The sequence below is a fragment of the Cervus canadensis genome, chromosome 18 (genome assembly GCF_019320065.1).
Source record: "Cervus canadensis isolate Bull #8, Minnesota chromosome 18, ASM1932006v1, whole genome shotgun sequence".
Classification (NCBI taxonomy): Eukaryota; Metazoa; Chordata; class Mammalia; order Artiodactyla; family Cervidae; genus Cervus; species Cervus canadensis.
Genome location: NC_057403.1, coordinates 26,733,880 through 26,755,035, shown reverse-complemented (window position 1 = coordinate 26,755,035; position 21,156 = coordinate 26,733,880). Strand labels below are relative to the sequence as shown.

The following is a 21,156-nucleotide window of genomic DNA, read 5'->3' as shown; positions in this document are numbered from 1 at the left end:
TGCCGCTCCCGAGAGGCCGGGACAGCGAGGGCTCCAGCTCCGGTTCGGGGTCCTTGCTGGCCGCCACCAGGCGCCGCGGCGGAGCCGGATGACGTCAGCGCGCCGCGCCACGGACTCCGGCTCCCAGAAGGCCGCGCGGGCCGCGGCGGAGGCAGGTGGGCGCCAGGCCCGGGCTCGGGGGCCAGGCTGCCGAGGCAGAGAGGCGCGCTCCGGCGGGCCGGGCGGCCGTCGTCATGACGCTCTTCCACTTCGGGAACTGCTTCGCCCTGGCCTACTTCCCCTACTTCATCACCTACAAGTGCAGCGGCCTGTGAGTGCGGGGAGGCCGCGGGGCGGTGGGAAGGGGGGCCGCGGTTCGAGCCGACCCTTCACCGCCCACTCTCGCAGGTCGGAGTACAACGCCTTCTGGAAGTGCGTCCAGGCCGGGGTCACCTACCTGTTCGTGCAGCTGTGCAAGGTGAGGGCGCCAGCGGTGCCGCGCTAGGGCTCGGGGGACCCGCGTCTCTGCTCCCGCCCGGACCCCCGAGGTGGGGCCACTCCCACCCCAACTGAGTGCTCCAGAATGGCCGGGGAAGCCGAGCTTAGAAGGGCTGGAACCCGAGGAGAGGTCCCCGAGCAACTTTTGTATAGCACTTTTAGTAAAACTGAGAACATTCAATTACATGGCCAAGAGGGTTTTGGATACTAACTAGTAAGAGCCGCTGACTAACCCTGAAGTCCCACCAACACTGTTACCACTGCCCTGGTGGGTAACCAGCCCCCGTTCCTCCAGACCTGACCTCGATCCCCTCTGATCACCACAGAACCCAGACTTCCGAGCCCTTGCCCTCAGTCACTCCAGCTCCTGCCTTCTTGCTGCTCTCTGGTGATCCCTCTTCCACATGGACCCCCCACAGAACCCCAATGTACTCCCCTTGACATACTAACTTCCCACCCAATCCACGTGGTTGCTCTCCCTCACCTTGAGGTGACCTCTCTGTGTTCTGGTCTCAGATGCTGTTCTTGGCCACTTTCTTTCCCACCTGGGAAGGCGGCATCTATGACTTCATTGGGGTGAGTGGGGGCAAGGGAGGGGGAGGGAGTACAGGAGTGGGGGCCCCTGGCACCTGTGCTTACTCAAGCCTCAACCTGACCCACAGGAGTTCATGAAGGCCAGCGTGGATGTGGCAGACCTGATAGGCCTAAACCTTGTCATGTCCCGGAATGCCGGCAAGGGGGAATACAAGATCATGGTTGCTGCCCTGGGCTGGGCCACCGCCGAGCTCATTATGTCCCGGTGTGTGCAGCAGCCCGGAGCCCAGACTCCTGAGAAAGGACACCTGGGTTCCAGGGGGTGCTGGAGGGCGGGGGCTCACTCAGATTCTGGGTGCTGAGGGTGCCTGGGTACTGGAGAATCCCTCCCTTTGCCTTCCTCAGCTGCATCCCCCTCTGGGTTGGAGCTCGGGGCATTGAGTTTGACTGGAAATACATCCAGATGAGCATCGACTCCAACATCAGCCTGGTACGCAGTCCCGCTTACCCCACACACACCTCCTTTGCTGGTGGCTCTACTCCTCTTGATGCCCAGCCCTGACTTCCCGCTTCCCTCCAGGTCCATTACATCATCGCCTCTGCCCAGGTGTGGATGATAACACGCTACGACCTGTACCACACTTACCGGCCAGCAGTCCTCCTCCTGATGTTCCTTAGCGTCTACAAGGCCTTTGTCATGGAGTGAGCGGGGTGGGCTTGGAGGCCGGGTCCAGATGGGTCAGGTTTTCTCTTCTCCCTCCCTCATTGTGCTGTTTCCCCACAGGACCTTTGTCCACCTCTGTTCCCTGGGCAGCTGGACGGCACTGCTGGCCCGAGCGCTAGTGACGGGGCTGCTGGCCCTCAGCACCTTGGCCCTGTATGTCGCCGTTGTCAACGTGCACTCCTAGGCTTGGCATCTCAGACTTTCACATACCTTCTCCCCGTCCCCAGGTTCAGTGAAGTAAACAGTATTTGGAAAGTTGTTTCTGCCTCCGTTTCTCTCTCTGGAACTGTCTGCCGATACTGTGCTCACCTGGGTCCCAGAGGCCCTCATTTTGGTTTTGGACCCAGGTAGACAAGCCGGGAAACTAGGCAGCATTAATTTGTCCTATGTTCCTGGACCAGCTCCTCTGCTCCTTGTTTTCCCTGAGTTGACTGAGGGCTTGTAGACAGTCTTTGAGCAGTGGCAGAGCCTGGGCCCTCAGGGAACAGGTGACAGAGGGGAGCTAGAATCCAAGAGATGATTCTTGAGGGCTTCTCCTCACTGCCTTAACCTGGCCGTCTCCCACGTGGCCCTTCCCTGGCTGGTCACCTCCTCAGCTCCTGGTCTCAAACCTTCCCCCATCCACCTTTTGTATGGGAACTAAGGGAATCTATATGAAACCCCCATCTTACTAGTTCACCCTTCTCTGCTTACAACCATCTAGGGCTCCTCACACCAGAGCAGTCCACTGGACCCTTGGTTTTATCTTTGAGGATCTATTTTGTGATTCTGAGGTCCTCAGTGCGCTGACTTATTTCTGTGGCCCTAGGATTAAACCGTGACCTGAGTCTTCTTAGGATGGAAAACAGAGACAGCTGCAGCCCAGTAGCAGAGCCCACCAATGTGGCTGTTACCCTGAATACCACCCTGCTCATCCCAGTCCTTCCATGGTCGAGTGAGGCCAGCTTCCTTCTGCTTACCTCCCCTTCTCTAAGGGGGATAGGTTAGAAGCAGGGCGTTGAATGGCATTCTTAAGCTCCACCCAGCTGCAAACCCTGACCACGTGGGAAGGTGCACCCCAGCCCTGGTGTTCCCAGTGGGATCCCCCAGGACATGAGATAGAGCAGATGCCCCTTCCCTCCCTCTCTCCCTCCTTCCCTTCCTGCCTCTCTCCCTGCCTCCCTCCCTCCACTAGGCTCTCCAAGTCCTGCCGTAATGTTACTTGCCCCGGGGCCTAGGAAAGCACCAAACAGATCTGTGCAGCTCTACGCTGAGTCTTGGTATTTCCAGAGGCAGCATTTACCTTCAGATGGGGCAACCACCATGTAGCCCCCCTCCTCATTGCTCCTAGTCAAGACAGGGTTCCCAGGGGCCTTAGGATGGGGTGGGGAGGGGAGTGAGAGGTCACCATGAGTTTGATAAGAAAAGGGGGTGGATGGGGTGCTCCCCAAGCCCACATGGGTGGATGTATAAGGGCATTGCTTTCTCCCGTAGCCCCCTCCCGTGCCCCACCTAGCCCTGAGCACATACAGGGAAGGTTCAACAACTATCTGCTGAGCAGGGACTCTGATCCAGGTCTCCTACTGGTGGCCATCTGTCTGTGAAGTAGTCCCAGTCCCAGCTTTCATGGGGCTCAGGGACTGAATGGGAGCATGCAAGCCAGAGGGATCAGGACTGATGGTGAACCCTGGCCAGGATGGTGGCCCTGGTAGGCTACAGTGATGAGGGTTGGGAAGGGAAAAGACGGCTGTCTGTCTCCTGGAGGAAAGGGAGTGTGAGCTGAGACTTAAAGAGGATGAGTTCATGGGGCAAAGAGAAGAAAGTGGGTGTCAAGGCCCTGCTTTTCAAGGAGTTAAGTCCTTGAAATCAAGAGAGAGGGCCTGGCCTTTCCAGTGAAACAAGAACTGGTAGGAATGAGTTCAGGGAGCTGTGTGTTTTTATCTTGCCAGGTGGGCTGGGGGTGGGGAGTAGGGAGATGGCCAGTGAGAAAGGAAGGAGTCCAGGGTAATAGAAGTGTGGTGGTTGTGAGCACCCCTGAGGGCTCACGACGTTTCTCAGGGAGAAGGAGCCAGAATGATAGGAGCAGGTTTGGAGGATGATGCAGAGGCCAGTGTAGGCCCCCTTGAACATCCCAGGGGAGGCTGGGGACAGATGTGGGCATCACTGCAGAGACAGCTGAGGCTGGTAGGGGTGTGGGGACTGTGCTGATGAGGAAGGAGAAGCCTGGGGTCCAGCCAGAGAGACTTGTCAAAAAACAGGGAAGAGAGGCAGGAAAGAGGACTGGGGAAAGGAGTAGCAAAAGTAGGTGGGGACTGTGGACAGGGGAATTTCCAACAGTTGGAGGATTAACTTTTCAGGTGATGGGGTGTGAGGAGGGGACCTGTGACTTTTAGCCTCCAGGAGTCGGTTGGGACTAACCAGTAATAGGGTGCCCACTGCAGCTGCAAAGGTGTAAGTGGAATCCAGAAACTCCTGTGAACAAGGAGGGGCTGCTTCAGGCAGAAACGACTCTGACGCCTGTTGAGGAGCCTCCAGAGATGGAAAGGGGTACTAAGAAAGGAAAGCCCAGAGGTGGTGTTTAGCTAGCGGTACAGTTTAAAGGCACTACTCTGGAGCATGCCTATGGTCACACCAGCTTGCCCAGAAATGCTGTCACTCTCGGCAAAGAACTGGGAATTCCTTCTCCCAGGCAATGTTTACTGAGTACCTACTATGTGCCAGGCTGTGTTCTAGAAACTGGAGATAACAGCCTGGAACAAACAGCCCCTGAGTTGTAGGAAACAAAGGGGCTCATGAAAAAAAACCAAGATGATGATGCCCAGCACCAAATAAAAGCACAGTCAGTGTGAGCTGGTTTATTACTATCATGCAGACACAAGTGTGTTTTTAAAGAAGACTTGCTGGCCTGGAGTCCTAAGGAGACACCCACCTCGTAGGAGCTGTGAACTCCCACTCTGCTTCAAAGCGCCCCCTACCCTTCAGGTGGGGGCTTCCCTGAGGCCAGCTCAGAGAACTGGGCCTAGGGAGGGAGGGTGGGGAAGGGGAATGGGGAAGGTCTCTCCGAGGTTTGAGTTGTTGTGGGCTACAAGAGCTGACACAGATGGGGCTGGAGCTCGACTGCTCAGATGTTTTGGCAGCTGTTCAGAGGGTTCCAGGTGTCCCCCACCTCCACCCCTGCTGTAGTGGGTACAAGGATGATTTGAAGGCAGCGGTCCTTCTAATAGTAGAGTTCCTGGTCCCACCAGCCTGGGAGGGAGAGAGAGAGAGAGAAAAGAGACTCAGTGCTGGGGGTTTCGGGTGAGTATGTGGGGTGGGAGCCAGGGGCTCAAAGGTGATAGCTCAGTGGTGGTTTCATACGGCAGGTCAAGGGTTTAGAGGTCAAGTACTGGAAATCAAACGTCAAGGCAGCAGCTCTAAGAAAGTTTCAGCCCTCCATCCCCAGGCCTCCAGGCTCCACACTCACTTCCTGGGCAACAGCGGACTCCAAGTTTCCGGATCTCATCATAGACAAAGATGAGCAGGCCAAAGGGCATGGGGACCAGCCACCACTGGTACCTGAAGGCACAGGCGAGATGGCAAGGTCAAGGCTACCCCCAGGTCTGTGTCCCACAGGCCCACCCGATGCCCACAGCTCACAGCCCCTCACCGAATGGGCATGAAGTTGAAGATGTTGGGCATGCCAGGGCAGTAGCACAGGAAGCAGCCGATGCAGACCTGGAACACGATGGCAATCACCAGGATCCTGTTCCTGCAGGCGGGGCGGGGCGGGACAAAGACAGGCCAGGAGGAGATGGGGACCAGATGGACACCAGGGCGCTGGGTCAGAGGGGGTCAGATAGCAGCTGCAGGGAGATGTTCTAAACACCGAACCCTGGCGCCGCCCACTGGATGCTGGCCCTACACCAGGAGTGATCAGTATCACCCCTTTAGCTGATGAAACATGGAAGAGCCAGTTGAGATGCACGGGGTGGGAGCTCTTGGCCAGCTATTGATGAACATTAGCACCTGGCCCCGGCACATCCAGTGCTGGGGTCTGCTGGCTGAAGCAAGCCCTGGTCAAGACCTGCTGGGGCTCGGAGGGCAGGGTGGGGGTGGGGCTGTGGCCGGCTGGGGACACCTGAAGAAGCCCTGCTGGAAGGCAGAGAGGCGGCGTGTCTTGCGGATGAGCACGTCAGCGATCTGGCACATCTCGATGCTGATGAAGAACACGGTGTAGCAGGTGTACTGCTGGTACAGGCGCTGCCCGAACGTCTGTGGACCCAGAGGAAACAAAAGCAGCCTGAGCCCAGGCGGAGAGCCTCTGCAGCCAGCCGGGCACACGGGGCCCGGGGCCACGAGCCCCTCGATGCTCTGTCCCTTGTGTCAGAGGCTGGGGCGGGGACAAAGGAGAGATGCAGGATCTGCCAGGTTTGCAGGACCCCAGAGTGGAGGGCCTAGAAACCTGGTCTGGTGAGCTTAGATGTCAGTGCCTGGCCAATCGGTAGGTCAGGTCAATGGCCTTCATAACGAAAGGAGGGATGCAGGATTTCCTGGGCACCCTAAAGGGAGCACCTGGGAAAAGGGAATTCGAACCCTGAGGCAGGGTACACAAAGTTTGGTGACTCCAGGACCCGGGAAGACAGCAAACGTGAGCCAGACGGGCCTTTGAGGAATGCGGCACAAGCCACATTTAGAGGCGGCAGGCACGGTTCATCAGTCCATGTCTTCAGTATAACTATGTCTATACACACCACTCATTGTGTAAGGAACAATTACTATGCTCCCGGTACCAAGTGTTTTGCATGTATTATCTCACTGAATCCTCCCAATAATCCTATGAGGTAGATTGGTGGTATTCAAACTTTGACATACATCAGAATCCCCAGAACTGGTTAAAATGCGGGCCCCACCCCTAGAGTTTCTGACCCCAGAGGTCTGAGGGAAAAACTGAGATTTTTCAAACAAGTTCCCAGGTGTTGCTGATGCTGCTGGTCTAGGGACCACAGTGTAAAAATCAATAAGGTGAAAGTCACCGAGATAAGACATGAGCATGCTGTCCACTTTAGAGGTGGGAAAACTGAGGCACAGAGAAGCAAGTGACTTCGCCCAGTGTCACACAGCTGTGAGGAGCAGTGGCAGACAATGAACCCAAGCAGTCTGGTTCCAAGATCTATTTTCTTAACACAACAGTAAATGTTCAGGGGGAATGTCCTGATCTGTCACTCCACAGAGCAAAATAAACACACCTGCCAGCCAGATCTAGCCTCTCTGTGTGCCAGCTTTCACCTAAGTCAGCCACACATGCAAATACTCTGTGTAAATCATGCTGCTGCAGGGAAAATAACAGGGTACTGGGGGGCGGGGCGGGATCCTGGTTCCACACCTGAGATGATGTCTTGCTATCAGGGCGGAGAGATGACCCATCTGCAGCTAGGGTCATCAGAAATGAGAGTTTGGAGCTCGAGACTGTGGTGGGAAAGACCCCAGGACTGGCAAAGAGCTTGGGTGTCCAGGAGGCTCTGACTGAGCTCAGTCATGCATGGAGGAGTGAATGTGGGCCACACTCAAGGAAGGTGGCACTGGAAACTCAGAGGATGGGGGCAGGGACTCACCCACTCCTGGCCATAGCTGTCCTGCAGATCTTGGAGGTGGTGGTCCTCCCACTGCGGCCGCAGTCCCACACACAGCAAAGGGAACCAGCCCTCCTGGGCCATGGCCGTGAAGTAGTCAGTGAAGCCAGCGAATGACTGGATGGCACCTGGAGGAGAAGCAAGGAAACACAGGGAGACAGAGATGGAGAGACAGAGTCAGGAACACACAGAAATAGTAGCATGGAGACAGATAGGAACACAGTGGACAGACAGAGAACACTCCAAGAAAGATCAACAGTGACACAAGAGACAGTCCACAGGGAGAGGCGGGGACAGACACACACCCAGAGAACCCGAAAAAGACAGGAGGCAATGACCCAGAGGCAAGGTCAAGGAGAACGAGGCCAGAGACAGAGGAGGGACCCAGGGGACCACAGAGGCCATCGTGTATAGACAAAAACTCAGAGAACGACAGACACCCAGGATCAAAGGCAGACACCAAGATCCAGAACAAGGCAAAGCCCCCGGTAGAGATTCCACAGTCGGCGAGTGGTCCCGTTGGACAGCCCTGCACTGCCCCACCCCGCTCCCACGGACACACACCGATCTGGAAGTAGGAGTAAGCAGCCAGGGGTTCATTGACCAGTCGGTCCCGCTTTGGGTTCCGTGGACGCAAGTGCATGATGTCACTCTCAGCCTTCTCGTATGCCAGGGATACTGATGGGAACTGGCCAGGAGTGGAAAGAACCAGGGTTGGCAGTTTGCCTGGGCCCCCGTCCCTGACTCTTTGGACCCCCCTTCCTCTCTGCAGTGGACAGGGACAGAACTGAGGTTAGGAGGTGAGACCCACAGTGATCACACAGTCACACCTGCCTGGACAGCGTGAGTCCAGCTGGCCATTTTCCACATGTGTGTCCACATCTGTGCTGGTGTCCATCTCCATGGGAACGTCTGTGTTTATCTCTGCTATTGTGTGTTCTCTCTGACTCTGTCTTTCTCCCTTCCTCCTCCTCCTCCCCCTGTTTCTTCTCTGGGCTCCTCTGGTCTTGACGGCTTTCCCTGTTGCATGTTCTGTCTCTCTCTGTCCCTTACTTTCTTGGTTTTTTTCTTGTTGTTGTTCCTGTCTCTTGTCTCGTGCTGTGATTATGTCTCTGTGTTCCTGTCTCTTTATCTCTCTCTGTCACTATCTCTGCATCTCTTCTGTCTCTCTGTGGTCTCCTCCTTGTCCCCTGCCCGCCTGTTTGTGGCCGCAGAGTGGCAGCAGTGTACTAACCGAGGACAGAGGCTCGGGGCACCAGCCTGCCTGGGCTTGAATTAGCTGTCTGACCTGGGGCAAGGCACTCAAGCTGTCTAAGCTTCAATTAGCTCATTGGTAAAATGGGGATGATGAAATAAAACTCATCTCATAGAGTAGTTATGAGGACAAAATGAAGTAATTAACATCTACCTGGCCCAGAGCAAGCATTGTGTAAATGCTGTCAAATAAATCTGTGACATGACCATGCATCTGGCTGTATTCGTGGCTGTATCTGAGGCTCTTTTCTGTCTGTCTGCCTTGAGGTCTATTTGACACTGTTTATCTGTCCATCTCTGTTGGGGAATGTCTGTCTGCAATCCAAGCTTAGCCAGATAGCTGTGTCTGTTAAAATCTCTGAGTGTCCATATCTGAGTCCATGTGTATCCTTGAGTCTGTCCATGCCTACCTAAGTGTCCACCTGTGTGTCTATGTCTGTAATTCTGTCCATGGCTATCTTCCTGCCTTCCTGTGTGTCCACACCTGGCTGTCTGTTGTACACACATCTGTATCACTGTGAGTCCAAGACTGTCCGTGACGGTCTCTATCATGCCTGCCTGTGGGCATATGTCTCTGGGCACTGTATGGGTGGGGGCATCGGGGCCGTAGACTCACAATGTCAGTACAGAGTTCTATGAAGAGGATGGTGATGCATCCGAGCGGCAGGGGCACACTGACAGTGATATAAATGAGATACGGTGTCAGCTCAGGGATGTTCTTGGTCAGCGTGTAGGCGATGGACTTCTTCAGGTTGTCAAAGATCAGTCGGCCTGTGGGGGGACAGCAGGCACCTCAGTCTCCCCCTAACCCATTTCCTCCCACACCCACACTGCTGGCCTCCATCTCTGATCTGGCCCAGACCCTGCTCCACGCCTGTCACAATGGAGGCGAAGTTGTCATCAAGCAGGATCATATCCGCTGCATTTTTGGCAGCATCTGAGCCGGCAATGCCCATGGCCACACCGATGTCGGCCTTCTTCAGGGCTGGGGAGTCATTCACACCATCTCCTGTCACGGCCACGATGGCACCCTGCAGGCAGTGAGTACAAGTGGGAGGGTGGTCAAGACAGGGTAGCCCAGGGCCAGCCCAGCCCATCTGCCCGCCTTCATCATCAGGGTCGCACCAGTCGCTGGCAGCTCTCCACAATCACCAGCTTCTGCTGGGGACTGGTACGAGCAAACACCATCTCAGGGTGGGTCCGCAGTGCCTCGACCAGTTCTGATGGGTCCATGTCCTTCAGCTGCATGCCATTAATCACACAGGCACGGGCATCCCTAGAAAGGGAGGTGGGAGGACATCACTGGGGCCTCAGTCCATGTGGGGTGTGGGAAGAACTACAAGGAGGACATAAGGGGGCTTACTTCCGGTTAACCTGGTCCACGGGCACACGGAGGCGGGCAGCGATGTCCTCCACTGTCTCACTGCCTTCTGAAATGATGCCCACGCTGGCTGCAATGGCCTTGGCTGTGATGGGGTGGTCACCTGTCACCATGATCACCTGAAGGAGGAACCAGCAGACCCCTGACCCCTTCAGATTAACCCACTCTCCCTGTCTGCCCCAGTGGACATTCCTCAGCCACAGTGATCGGTTCAAGGATGAACAGGTAACTGAATGTGGAATAACTGCCAAAGATGCACTCTTTTTTTGGTGTGATGGCTAAACAGGTGGGATGTTATTTAGTTGGAGCTGCTGGGTGGTGGTCAACGTTGCCCACCAAAATGGAGGACTGCTTGAGAATAAAGCCAGCAGAGAGAAAAGCAGAGCTGAGATGTGGAGAAAGGCAAATTCCTAAAGACACTGAACTCCTGGATCCAGCTATACCCAAACCTTCATTCCCCAGAACTTTTCAGTTCTTGAGCCAATGTCTTCCTTTGTGGTTCAAGCTGTTTCAGGTGGGTTTCTGTCGCAGGGTTGCTCATCCTCAAATACTGTCACCCTTTGTTCTCACCCCTGCCTGGCCCTCTCCCCAGGGGCATACCCGGATGCCTGCTGTGCGGCACTTGAGCACAGCATCAGGAACAGTGGCCCGGGGTGGGTCTATCATGGATACGAGTCCCGCAAAGCACAGGCCACTGGTTGGAAAGTTCATGGCCTCCACGTCAAAGGCGTAGCCATGTGGGTAGTCCTTCTCACTCAGGTAGAGCTGGCAGAAGCCTGACCAAAAAACAAGGAAGTCAAACAGGAGTCCTGGGTGAACCCTTCCATAGCAAAACCAAATGATGACTAAAATAACCACGTCTTGCACCAAGCATCTGTGAATGCCTGACCCTGTGATGAATCCTTCATTTACAGTACACTTAGCCCTCTGTATCCACAACTTCCACATTCACAGATTTAACCAACTGCAGATCAAACATATTCCCAAAAAATCTCCAGAAAATTCCAGAAAAAAACCTGAGTTTGCCACACGCTGACAGCTACCTGCATAGGTACATCTTACCTAGTACATTAGGCACTCCAAGTAATCTGGAGATGATTTTAAGCATACAAAAGGAAGTGCATAGGTTATATGCAAATACTACACCATTTTACATGAGGGATTTGAATGCCTGCAGATTTTGGTATCTATGGGGTAATAAGGGTGTGGAGGGAATGTGGTGGGTGTCTTGGAAGCCGTCCCCCATGGACGCTGAGAGACAACTGTGTTGGAATCCATCCCCACAACCACTCTGGGAGTTACTAGCATCCTCATCTTGCAAATGAGGAAACAGGCTTGGAGAAGGGACTCTTCTTGCCAGAGGTCACACACCAAGCAAAGTGGAAGATCCAGGGGTTATGAAGGTTTAAGGAAGCAAGACAAAACTTGGGAAGGGGTCAGAGGTCAGGACAAAGATTGGGGAAAACCCTGCGTTGAGGCAGAGACGGAAGAAAGTCAAAAGGTCTGGAGGAGGATGCTGAAAGGCAGAGGAGAAAGAAAACAAGGGCTGGGCATCGGGTGTGGCAAGAGTTGGGGAGAATCAAGGGATCACAGGTTGAGTCAGGAGAGGTAAGATCCAGGTGAGGACAGGTTGGGTGGAGGTAGGCATTGACGACAGGGATCAGGACTGAGATAGGGAAAGTCAAAGTTGAGAGGGTAGACTGGGGCAGGTCAACTGTCAAACAAGGATGGGAAAGGTCAGGGCTAGGGCTGGCCCAGAAGGTTGGGCAGGGTCTGGGGTCTCACCCAAGACGCGTTCGCCCAGGCCTCCCAGGCTGAGGTAGGCAGTCTGGAAGGCCTCGCGCCATTGCTCATCCAGTGGCAGCTCCTGGCCCTTGATGAGGATGGAGCTACAGCGCTCCAGCACGCGCTCGGGGGCACCCTTCATGACAAGCACGTGCCTCGGGTCTCGCGGGTCCTCCAGTGTATGGATGGACAGCTGTGGGCGGAGGAAGAGGCGGGGTTGTGGGCGAGGTCAAGGGAGAGAGGGGGGACTTGGGGAACTGAGGGGCTAACAGCGCCCAAGCGCTGCGGGAGCAGCCTTTGGTGGGTCAGGGAGAGACTGAGCGTGAGGGGCTCGCTTGCTGGGCAGGTCCTTGGTAGAGGCTGAGGGTTGGGGAGGGCCTACCGGCCTGGATAAGGGCCTGGGCGTGGGGAACGTGCAGAATTTAGGTCGGAGTTGGACTGGGGCGCGATTTGGATTGAGAGCTTCTCCCCACCGAGGGCCTGACTGCTGAGAGCTGGCGGAGCGCCCGGGCCCTTTTTCGGCTGTGGCTGTGTAGAGGGAGGGGCCTGAGAGTGAAGGCCGGCCGCAGGCCAGCCCGGAATGTGGGTGGGGCCCTCGGTGGGCGGGACTTGTGGTGGGCGGGACTGGACCGTGGGCGGGGCCGGCCGCGGTGGGTGCACACCTGGAACTTGTTTGTAGAGTTGAAGGGGATCTCGCAGACTTTGGGGAAGCGCTCGCGGTAGCCCATGGAATTGCCCAGCGTCAGCTCGGAGAACTTGAGCAGCGCCGTCTCCGACGCGTCCCCGATCACGATGCGCTGGGAAGGCGGGCGGTGTCAGGGGCTAGCCGAGCTGCACCACCAGTCTCCCAGGACCCCCAGGCTTCGTCCCCCGACTCCCCTGAGCGCCCGCGGCTCTCACCTTGGGCACCGGCACTGCGTCCTGGCCCGACTTGAAGGCAGCACGGTTACACAGGGTGAGCACGCGGCACAACGCCCGCCACGTCTCCGAGGATTGGTCAAATGTCTGCCCTGGAGGCCAGGCATCCAGGCTGGGGCTGCGAAGGGGCTCTCCCGTACCAGAATCGAGTCCCCCAGCCCCCTAGATTCAAGACTGAATCCCGGCCTGGGTGGGACCCACACACCTCCACATACCCGGGGGCGGAACTTTCTCTCCAGACCCAGTATCAAGTCTCTTAGGAGACCCAGTAAATATCAAACCTCTTCACAGACCCGGGGCTTAGCCACCCATTGCCTGATGACTGCTGGAGCCCCTTCTCCAGTAATGCAAAGCCCTCCCCAGACTTCATTCATTAACTTCGGTGCTCCCTTCTAGATCTCCACCATCCACCAGATCCCGCCCAGCCACCGTCCCCCAGCCCCACCCTCACACCTGACTGGTCTTCTGTAGTGTCCGCGGAGTGGATGTGGTTGTCAAACCACAGATGGGACACAGTCATGCGGTTCTGAGTGAGGGTCCCCGTCTTGTCAGAGCAGATCACCGAGGTGGAGCCTAGTGTCTCCACCGCCTCCAGGTTCTTCACTACACAGTTCTTGCTGGCCAGCCGCTTGGCTGTCAGGGACAGGCACACCTGGGGGAAGGGTAGGGAATGCGGGCGTGGGGACCAAGCCTTGCTCCCAGCCCCACCTCCCTCCTTTCTCAGCACTGGGGATCCTTTACCCCAACCACAGTATGCAGCATTAAATCGCCACAGTACTACATACACAGCATCCCCCCTGCAAAGACTAGGCTTTTTCTTGCCTCCAAACTTTTGTCCACTCTGCTTTCCACTTGGGATGCCTCCCCAATCTGTCCAGATAAATGTAGCCAGGCCCCTCTCTTAGCTGTCCTAGCTGAGGTTCTGTAATTTCTTATCAGCACAATCAAAGTAAGAAAACTAACATTCCCTAGGCCTCCTCTTGGACTGGCCCAGGACTGGGTGCTCACTATGGAAGGCTGCCCACAGCAGCCTTCGACACCCAGCCTCAGCCTCCTCCTGTCAAAGCCCTTCCCTGTTCATCTCTGAGTGGTGGGTGTGTGGCACAGGACCCAGCCCAGAGCAATCCCAGTGGGTGTTTGCTGAATGGATGGGACAGATGGAGAGATGGGGGTGGGAAGGAGGAGAAGAGGTGATGGAGGATGGATGGACAGATAGGGAGAGGACACAGGGAAGCCTGGATGATTGGAAAGACAGATGGACAGGGCTCTCAGCTCACTGTATGGTTCCTCTGCGTCCCCAGCTCACCGTGACAGTGGCCAGCAGCCCCTCAGGCACATAGGCTACCACGATGGCCATGAAGAAGACCATGGCCCGCAGGAAGGTGTAGCCGATGCACATGGCCACTATGAAAAATGTGCCACCAAAGAGGATGGCCAGGCCTGCGATGATGTCCACAAAATGTTCAATTTCGATGGCGATGGGCGTCTTCTCATTTTCTACTCCTGAGGCCAGTGATGCGATGCGCCCGATGATGGTGCGGTCGCCCGTGTTCACCACCAGGCCCTGGGCGGTGCCTGTAGTGGGGCCAAGAGGGTAACTCAGCGTCAGGTGAGCGGCACTGGGGTGGGGGTGGGGGGCACGTTGCAAAGCAGCAGCGTGAACCAAGGAGGGCAGTCATGGAAGGCACTGGAGGCAACAGGGGGAGCTAGAGAGGCGGCGTGACCAGAGAGGCAGCAATCACATCAAGTGGGGAGTCCGTGGGTCTCAGAATGAAGCAGAAGGGGGCAGTGGAGGCAGCAAAGGGCAGCGCGGAGGCCGTGCAGTCAGCCGGGCGGGTGGGTGGGGAGCTCACAGACCCTCGAGGCACATGGTGGAGAAGAAGGCGATATTGCGGGTCTCCAGGGGGCTCTCGTGGGTGCACTCGGGTGAGCGGGTCTGCGGCTCAGACTCTCCAGTCAGCGAGGAGTTGTCCACCTTGCAGCCCTGGGCCTGGAGGATGCGGATGTCGGCCGGCACTCGATCCCCGCCTTTCATCTCCACCAGGTCGCCCACCACCAGCTGATCTGCGTTGATCTGGAACTTGTCCCCGTCTCGGATGACAGTTGCTTGCTGTGGGACCAGAGCACCAGAGTTGAGGGGGGCAGGGAGCAGGGGAGGAAGTTGCCGCATGCAGTGGGAAGGTGAGGAGGTGAAAGCGGGGAGAGGTGAGGACCTGTGGGGAGAGCTGGGGGCAGGGAATGAGGGGCCGGCTGGGCCTGATGGGAGGAGCCATGGAAAATGCCAGTGGCTGGGGGCTGGGAACCCACCTGCGGGACGAGGTTCTTGAAGCTGGCGATGATGTTGGTGCTCTTAAACTCCTGGTAGTAGCCAAAGCAGCCAGTGACCACGACCACGGCGATGAGGGCCAGCGCCAGGTACAGCTAAGGGAGGCGGAGAGGGGTGGGGAATGACCAGGGGCTGGAAGCTCCCTGCCTGAGGCCACTGCCTACTTTCTGGTCCCCCTGGTGATTTCCTCCAGGGTCACCTCCATGGTTTTCCCCACTCTACTAGGAAGCCTCAGGCACTATTTTCTCTGACCTGTGTTCCTGTCCCCAGGAGCGTCACATCCCACATTCAACTGCCCTGTGCTCGCTGTGGGTACAGATCCCACTTCCCTGGCCCCGTCGCCCCATGCCCCTGACTGCACCCCACATCACCGTGCAGCTTGGTGGCAGTGTTCCCTTTTCCTGTGCCCCCAAGTCTTGCGTTCTGCACCGTCCTCTGCCTCATGCTTCCATGTCCTATGTTCTCTGTGTTCCAAGGTTCATAGTCTGTATTTTCAAAATCCGTGTGCTCCTCCTTGTCCCCAGTGCCCAGCAGTCCCCGTGGCCTCATGTCGCCGCTTCCATGCGTGCTGTCGATCTCATGCGTCATGTTCTGTGCGCCCACAGTGTCCCAGGTCCCAAATTCCGGGTCCTTGTGTCCTCTGTCCCCACACGTCTATGTACCCTTGAGTCCCCATCCTGTGTCACATGCCCTATGACTTTCAATCCTCTGTCCAATGTCACATGTCCCAGGGCCCCCCTGTCCCTTGTTCTGACCCTGTCACGTATCCAATGTTCTCTTGCCCTGCATCTCAATATCCTTCATGTCTGTGTGCTCCATGTCTAATAGCTTACGTGTCTCCATGTGCTGTGTCCTGGGTCTTGTGTCCCCATGCCCTTGCGTCCCCATGTCTGAGTCCCAGTGTCCCCTGGGCCCTCTGTCCTTGGTCTGTCTCATGTCCTCATGACCTCTGTTTTCCAAGGACTGTGGGTTGTTTTTTTTTTTTTTTCATTCTAAAGTCTTCATTGAATTTGTTACAACATTGCTTCTGTTTTATGTTTAGGATTTTGGGCCCTGAGGCATGTGGGATCTTAGCTCCCCAACCAGCGATCGAACCCGCACCCCCGGAATTAGAAGGTGAAGTCTTAACCCCTGGATGGCCAGGGAAGTCCCTTCCCAGGACCATATCTTAATTGTTGCATGCCTATGTCTTCCTCCCTATGTCCTCCATCTCTGCGACACAGACTCCCCTACATCCCCTGTGATCTTGGGTCTGTCTCTTAGCCCAGTGTCCTTCAGCCCACACGACCCATGTCTTAGAGCTGTTTTTCCATGTCTCTAGATCCCCATCCTATGTCACTTGTATCCTGAGTCGCATGCTGAATGTCCTCTGTCCCCCAGGTCCCTGTGTCCCAGGTCTGGCTCCCAGCACCCGCCACTCACATTGTCATCTGTGGTGAGGTCGCCCTCGCTGGCCTGGATGGCAAAGGCGATGAGGCAGATGGCAGCGGCCACCCACATGAGGCACTGCAGACCGCCCGCCAGCTGCCGCGCGAATTTGACATACTCGGGGGTGCCCCTCGGCGGCCTCAGAGCATTGGGCCCATCCCTCAACAGCAGCTCAGCAGCCAGGCTGGCAGACAGGCCCTGGGGATGGGCGGGGTGGGGTCGTGGTGGTCACCAAGGGCTCTCCTCTCATTAACAAGAGCTCTTCTGCCTCTGTCTCTTTCACCAGCCTCCTGCTCCCTGTCTGTCTCTTTCTGCTGTCTCTGTCTCTCTGTTTCTTTTTATCTGCCTCTCTTATTTGTCCCTTTCTGTTTGGCCTTTTCTTGTCTTCTTTTGACTGCACTTTGCAGCATGTGGGATCTTAGTTCCTCGACCAGGGATCAGACCCATGCCTCTTGCATTGGGAGCACAGAGTCTTAGCCACTGGACCACCAGGGAAGCCCCTGTTTGGCCCTTTCTAATGTTCTTCTCTCTCTCCCCCTCTGCCCTGCACCCACCCCTCTCTCGGCCCCAGCTCACCTTGGTCGCACTGGTTCGGTATTTCTGTTCCAGCTCCGGCACTGACAGCTGGTGGTCATTCTGCATGGAGGGGGCACCACACTCACTTTCTGTTTCTCGGGCCCCCACCCTTGCCCTCGCCCTCGCCCAGCCCCGCCCAGCCCCTGCTCACAATCTCCATCTCCTTCTTCATGTTCTCCAGCTTTTCCTTCCTCTTGCCCCCTCCACTGGCCGCCTTCTTCTTGCTCATCTTGGCCGCCATGTCCCCACCAGGGCCAGGACCCAGCTCTACCTGGTGCAGCTCGTAATTCTCCTGGAGAGAGGGGGGGAACAGAGAAGGCATCAGATCCCACTAGAGCCCTGCCTCCAACCTCCACCCCCCATCCCTGACCGCACTCACTGCCTTCCCCATGGTGCCCACTGCAGTGCCCTCCTTTGTTGAGACCGAGCCCGGGGTCTGGACAAGCCTTGATATACCCAGGGAGGTAGGGGGGTGGAGCAGGACAGGCTTGATTACAGCTGATTATGGGGCTCCTTGGGGTGACCTCCAGGCCTGAGCAGCTCGGGCCTTTCCTACCGGGCTGCCCTACCAGCCCAGACCCCATTGCAATCTGTTTCTGTGATCAGGGGCCCACTGGGAAAAGCCGTCCTGATAACAAGAGGAATAGCAAAAACATAAGGTGCTCATTACGTGACCAGCACTGTGCTAAGGGCTTTCACATATTAGCTTGTTTAACCTCACAACTACCCTTTGAGGTGAGTGCCATTCTCACCTGCCCCCGACTTACAGATCGGGAGACAGGCACAGGGGAGTGAAGTCACATGTCCCCACGTCCCACAGGATGTGAGAGGTAGGACTCAGAAGCAGGCAGCTTGACTGCAGAGTGTCTGTCCTATTTTAAGCCAAATAGCAGGCGCTGGACCCCTGGGTGTGTGGGGGTCACAAGAGTGGCTCTAATGGCTGTCGTTCAGGGAGGACTTATCCTGTGCTGGGTCAGCCCTGTGTGCTTGGCTCAAATGTTTCCTTAGCTCCTCAGAACCGCCCCATGAAGCTTATTAGCTTCTCTTATTAGTTCTCTTATTAGCCCCCATTGTACCGGTGGGGAAACCAAGCCACAGAGAGATCGCAGACTTTGCCTGAGGTTGCAATGATTTAGTAACAGGGACCGGATTCCAGCCCAAGTTTGACCCTGGAGCCCGGCTCTCATAGGCGCTCACCAATGAAAACACCCCAACTTCACAGCAGCAGTGCTAAGCATGGGCCAGTATTGAGCACATGGGTCCCTTCGAGAAATTCCTGTGAAGGCGGCAGTATTATTCCCATCATACAGAGGGGGGAACTGAGGCTCAGAGTACCCCAGAGGCCTGCCACCCTCCAGCTACGGCCATCACAGCCCCCAATCACTGCCCTGTCTCCACCCCAACCTGCCCAGGTGGGAACCACGGTGCAAATTGGGGAAGGGAGTTTTAGAACTTGGCGCTTGGTACCAGGTGTGAGGTTTGGAGACCCCCCATCGAAACCTCCCCAGGCAGGGACCTCCATGGGAAGCCGTGAGGGCTGCCCTGGTGGGATAGCAGGTCCTCGATATTCTCCTGCTTGAGCCTCACAGTGTCTCCAGGGGCATGTGTGGGTAGATCTGATAACTGCCTTGGCGATGTCCTTCTCTTCTGGGCTGGGTCACCTGGGAGCAGTCAGAACCCCTCACCGCCCCTTCCACTTGGCTGCAGGAAACCCCAAGAGAGGAGGCAGGGCCAAAGTCACACTCACTCACTCACCGGGTACTTTTCTCTCTGAGTCACACGTGTAAAGCGGCTTATGTTACTACTCCCCTGCTTACAACCCTCCACAGGCTTCCCTTCACACTCCGACTGAACTCTGAAATCATTCCTGTAAGACCTGGCCCCGGATCACCTCTCCCAGTTCAGTCTCTACTGCTGTGCTTTGTACAGGCCAAGGTCATTTCTGCCCCAGGGCCTTTGCACTTGCAGTTCCTTCTCCCTGGTACGCTCTTCCAATCAGTCAATCAGTCATGTCTGGCTCTTTGCAATTCCATAGACTGTAGCCCACCAGGCTCCTCTGTCCATGGGATTCTCCAGGCAAGAATGCTGGAGTGAGTAGCTGTTCCTTCTCCAGGGGATCTTTCCGACCCAGGGATTGAACCTGGGTCTCCTGCATTGAAGGAGCTGAGCCACCAGAGAAGCCCTTCTTTTCCTCAGATATCAGCTGACTTTTTCTCCCCTCCAGGTCTCAAATCATATGTCAACTCTTCAGAGAGTCCTCACATATAATACGGCATCCCCACCAGGCTCCATCCCCTTACCCTGTTCACTCACATGTTTAATACAACCTGACATTGTATCTTATTTGTTTGGTGTCATCAGTGTCCGAGTGGAAGGGACTTGGCTGTGTTTGCTGCTCTATGCACAGCACCCGGAAAGGTGATCTCAGGCACCCAGTAGATGCTCAACAGACACTGTTGGATATTGAACAGGATTTATATCTTTGAGTGGTTGGGAACATTCACTAACAAACCTGGAGCACCAGCCAGGTTGTCAGGAAGTCTCATCACTGGGAACTCCTCTGGAGTCCCCTCGCTGTGTGCAGGGCTGGGAGCAGACAGGCAGGCTCATCTGTATTGATTAGGGAAGCCCACAACCTAAGTCAGGTGCAGAGACAAGGCGCCATCATGGGCAGCAGAGGGCTGACCCGAGATATGGTGCAGACCCCCATCAAAATTCAGGGACTGCCTTTCTCTGGTCCCTACCTCGTTTGTATTTCTCATTTCTTAGTTGTATTATGTTCATTTGCAATGATTTTAAATATTTTAGACTTACAAGTCACAGGGATAGTAAAATGAACTCCTGCTTACTTTTCCCCTAAATTTAATGACTTGACCATATCTGCGCTAGACAGATGATATAAATAGATAGATAGATAGATTTGTTATTGCTGTTCAGTTGCTAAGTTATGTCCAACTCTCCGTGACCCCATGGACTCCAGCACACCAGGCTTCCCTGTCCTTCACCATCTCCCAGAGTTTGCTCAAATTCATGTCCACTGAGTCAGTGATGCTATCTAACCATTTCATCCTCTGCTTCCCTCTTCTCCTTTTGCCTTTGGTCTTCCAAGCCATAGATATTAATAAATAGATAGCCACCTGATGCGAAGAGCCAACTCATTAGAAAAGACTCTGATGCTGGGATAGATTGAAGGCAGGAGGAGAAGGGGACAACAGAGGATGAGATGGTTGGATGGCATCACTGACTCAGTGGACATGAGTTTGAACAAGCTCCTGGAGATGGTGAAGGACAGGGAAGCCTGGCATGCTGCAGGCCATGGGATCGCAAAGAGTTGGACACGACTGAGCAACTGAACAACAACAAGATAGATGATAGGTTTTTTTAAAGTTTTGGCTGAATCCCTGACTCACTTGAGAGTAAGTGGGAAACAGGATGATTGTTTATCTATAAATACTTGAGCATGCGTCTTCTATGAACAAGGGCACTTTCTTACATAACCACAGTCCCCGATCAAATTCAGAAACTAATGTGGATATGACATTATTAACTGATTTAGAGAATTTATTTGAATTTCCTCAGTTTTCCTGCTTATGTCTCTTTCTTGGTCTAGGACCCAATCCAGAACCAGACTTTGCGTCTAGCCATCCTGGCTCCCCACTCCTTCAGTCTGTGACATTCCCCCAGTCTTTCCTTGCCTTTCATGACCTTAACATTTTGGAAGAGCGTCTCTGTTACTGTGCAGAATTTCCCTTGGTTTGGGTTGGCCGATGGTTCCTCGTGGTTGGCAGAAGCATGGCAGCGATGTTTGTGTTCTCTGAGTATCATGTCAGGGCAGGCTTTGTTTTTAAGTTTTCAAGAAGCCTGGAATGGGTCAGACATTTGGGGGATATCAAGAGGTTTAGGGAATGACCAGAGGGCTGTTCTATGGTCTTTTTATTTTTTATGTGGCAGTCGCGGGCTGGCACTCAGCTGGACCAGTGATTCAAGTAGTGGAAACAGCCACTGTCTGAGCCCCCAGACCTCCCACACCCATCCCAGCCCGACCTTGCTCCAGCCCCATGGCCTCGTCCATTCTGACTAGTCAGTGTCCTGTTAATTTTTTTTTTTTACAAGCCCCCTGCTTACACAGTCTTCAGCTGGTACTCAAGCTCTGCATCTTTGGCGG

At 55.4% G+C, this 21,156-nt stretch overlaps 2 protein-coding genes across 2 annotated transcripts; one reads left to right on the top strand and one right to left on the bottom strand.

Annotated features, from left to right (window-relative positions):
* Positions 1 to 112: 112 nt before the first annotated feature.
* On the top strand, positions 113 to 1,993 carry TMEM147 (transmembrane protein 147). Its single transcript, XM_043437501.1, has 7 exons — positions 113 to 310; positions 388 to 457; positions 994 to 1,053; positions 1,140 to 1,276; positions 1,417 to 1,501; positions 1,592 to 1,713; positions 1,796 to 1,993. Exons 1-7 carry the CDS (start codon positions 234 to 236, stop codon positions 1,917 to 1,919), a joined length of 675 nt encoding a protein of 224 aa, XP_043293436.1. The 5' UTR covers positions 113 to 233; the 3' UTR covers positions 1,920 to 1,993.
* Positions 1,994 to 4,554: 2,561 nt separating this feature from the next.
* Positions 4,555 to 17,430, bottom strand: ATP4A (ATPase H+/K+ transporting subunit alpha). The gene is made up of 22 exons (XM_043437260.1): positions 17,371 to 17,430; positions 17,143 to 17,283; positions 16,992 to 17,051; positions 16,410 to 16,613; positions 14,969 to 15,082; positions 14,519 to 14,771; positions 13,968 to 14,236; positions 13,115 to 13,313; positions 12,644 to 12,753; positions 12,406 to 12,540; positions 11,744 to 11,936; positions 10,559 to 10,734; positions 9,941 to 10,077; positions 9,703 to 9,853; positions 9,440 to 9,608; positions 9,194 to 9,348; positions 7,888 to 8,011; positions 7,306 to 7,451; positions 5,832 to 5,965; positions 5,361 to 5,462; positions 5,178 to 5,269; positions 4,555 to 4,960 (listed from the first exon to the last, which is right to left on the bottom strand). Exons 1-22 carry the CDS (start codon positions 17,380 to 17,382, stop codon positions 4,932 to 4,934), a joined length of 3,105 nt encoding a protein of 1,034 aa, XP_043293195.1. The 5' UTR covers positions 17,383 to 17,430; the 3' UTR covers positions 4,555 to 4,931.
* Positions 17,431 to 21,156: the final 3,726 nt, after the last annotated feature.

Coding starts and splice junctions, on each gene's coding strand:
- TMEM147 (XM_043437501.1), top strand. CDS start 234: ATGACGCTCTTCCACTTCGGGAACTGCTTCGCCCTGGCCTACTTCCCC. Junction 458..993: donor TGTTCGTGCAGCTGTGCAAG/GTGAGGGCGCCA, acceptor TTCTGGTCTCAG/ATGCTGTTCTTGGCCACTTT. Junction 1,714..1,795: donor TACAAGGCCTTTGTCATGGA/GTGAGCGGGGTG, acceptor GTTTCCCCACAG/GACCTTTGTCCACCTCTGTT.
- ATP4A (XM_043437260.1), bottom strand. Junction 17,052..17,142: donor TGAAGAAGGAGATGGAGATT/GTGAGCAGGGGC, acceptor CCCTCCATGCAG/AATGACCACCAGCTGTCAGT. Junction 15,083..16,409: donor ACCTCACCACAGATGACAAT/GTGAGTGGCGGG, acceptor CGCCTCCCTTAG/CTGTACCTGGCGCTGGCCCT.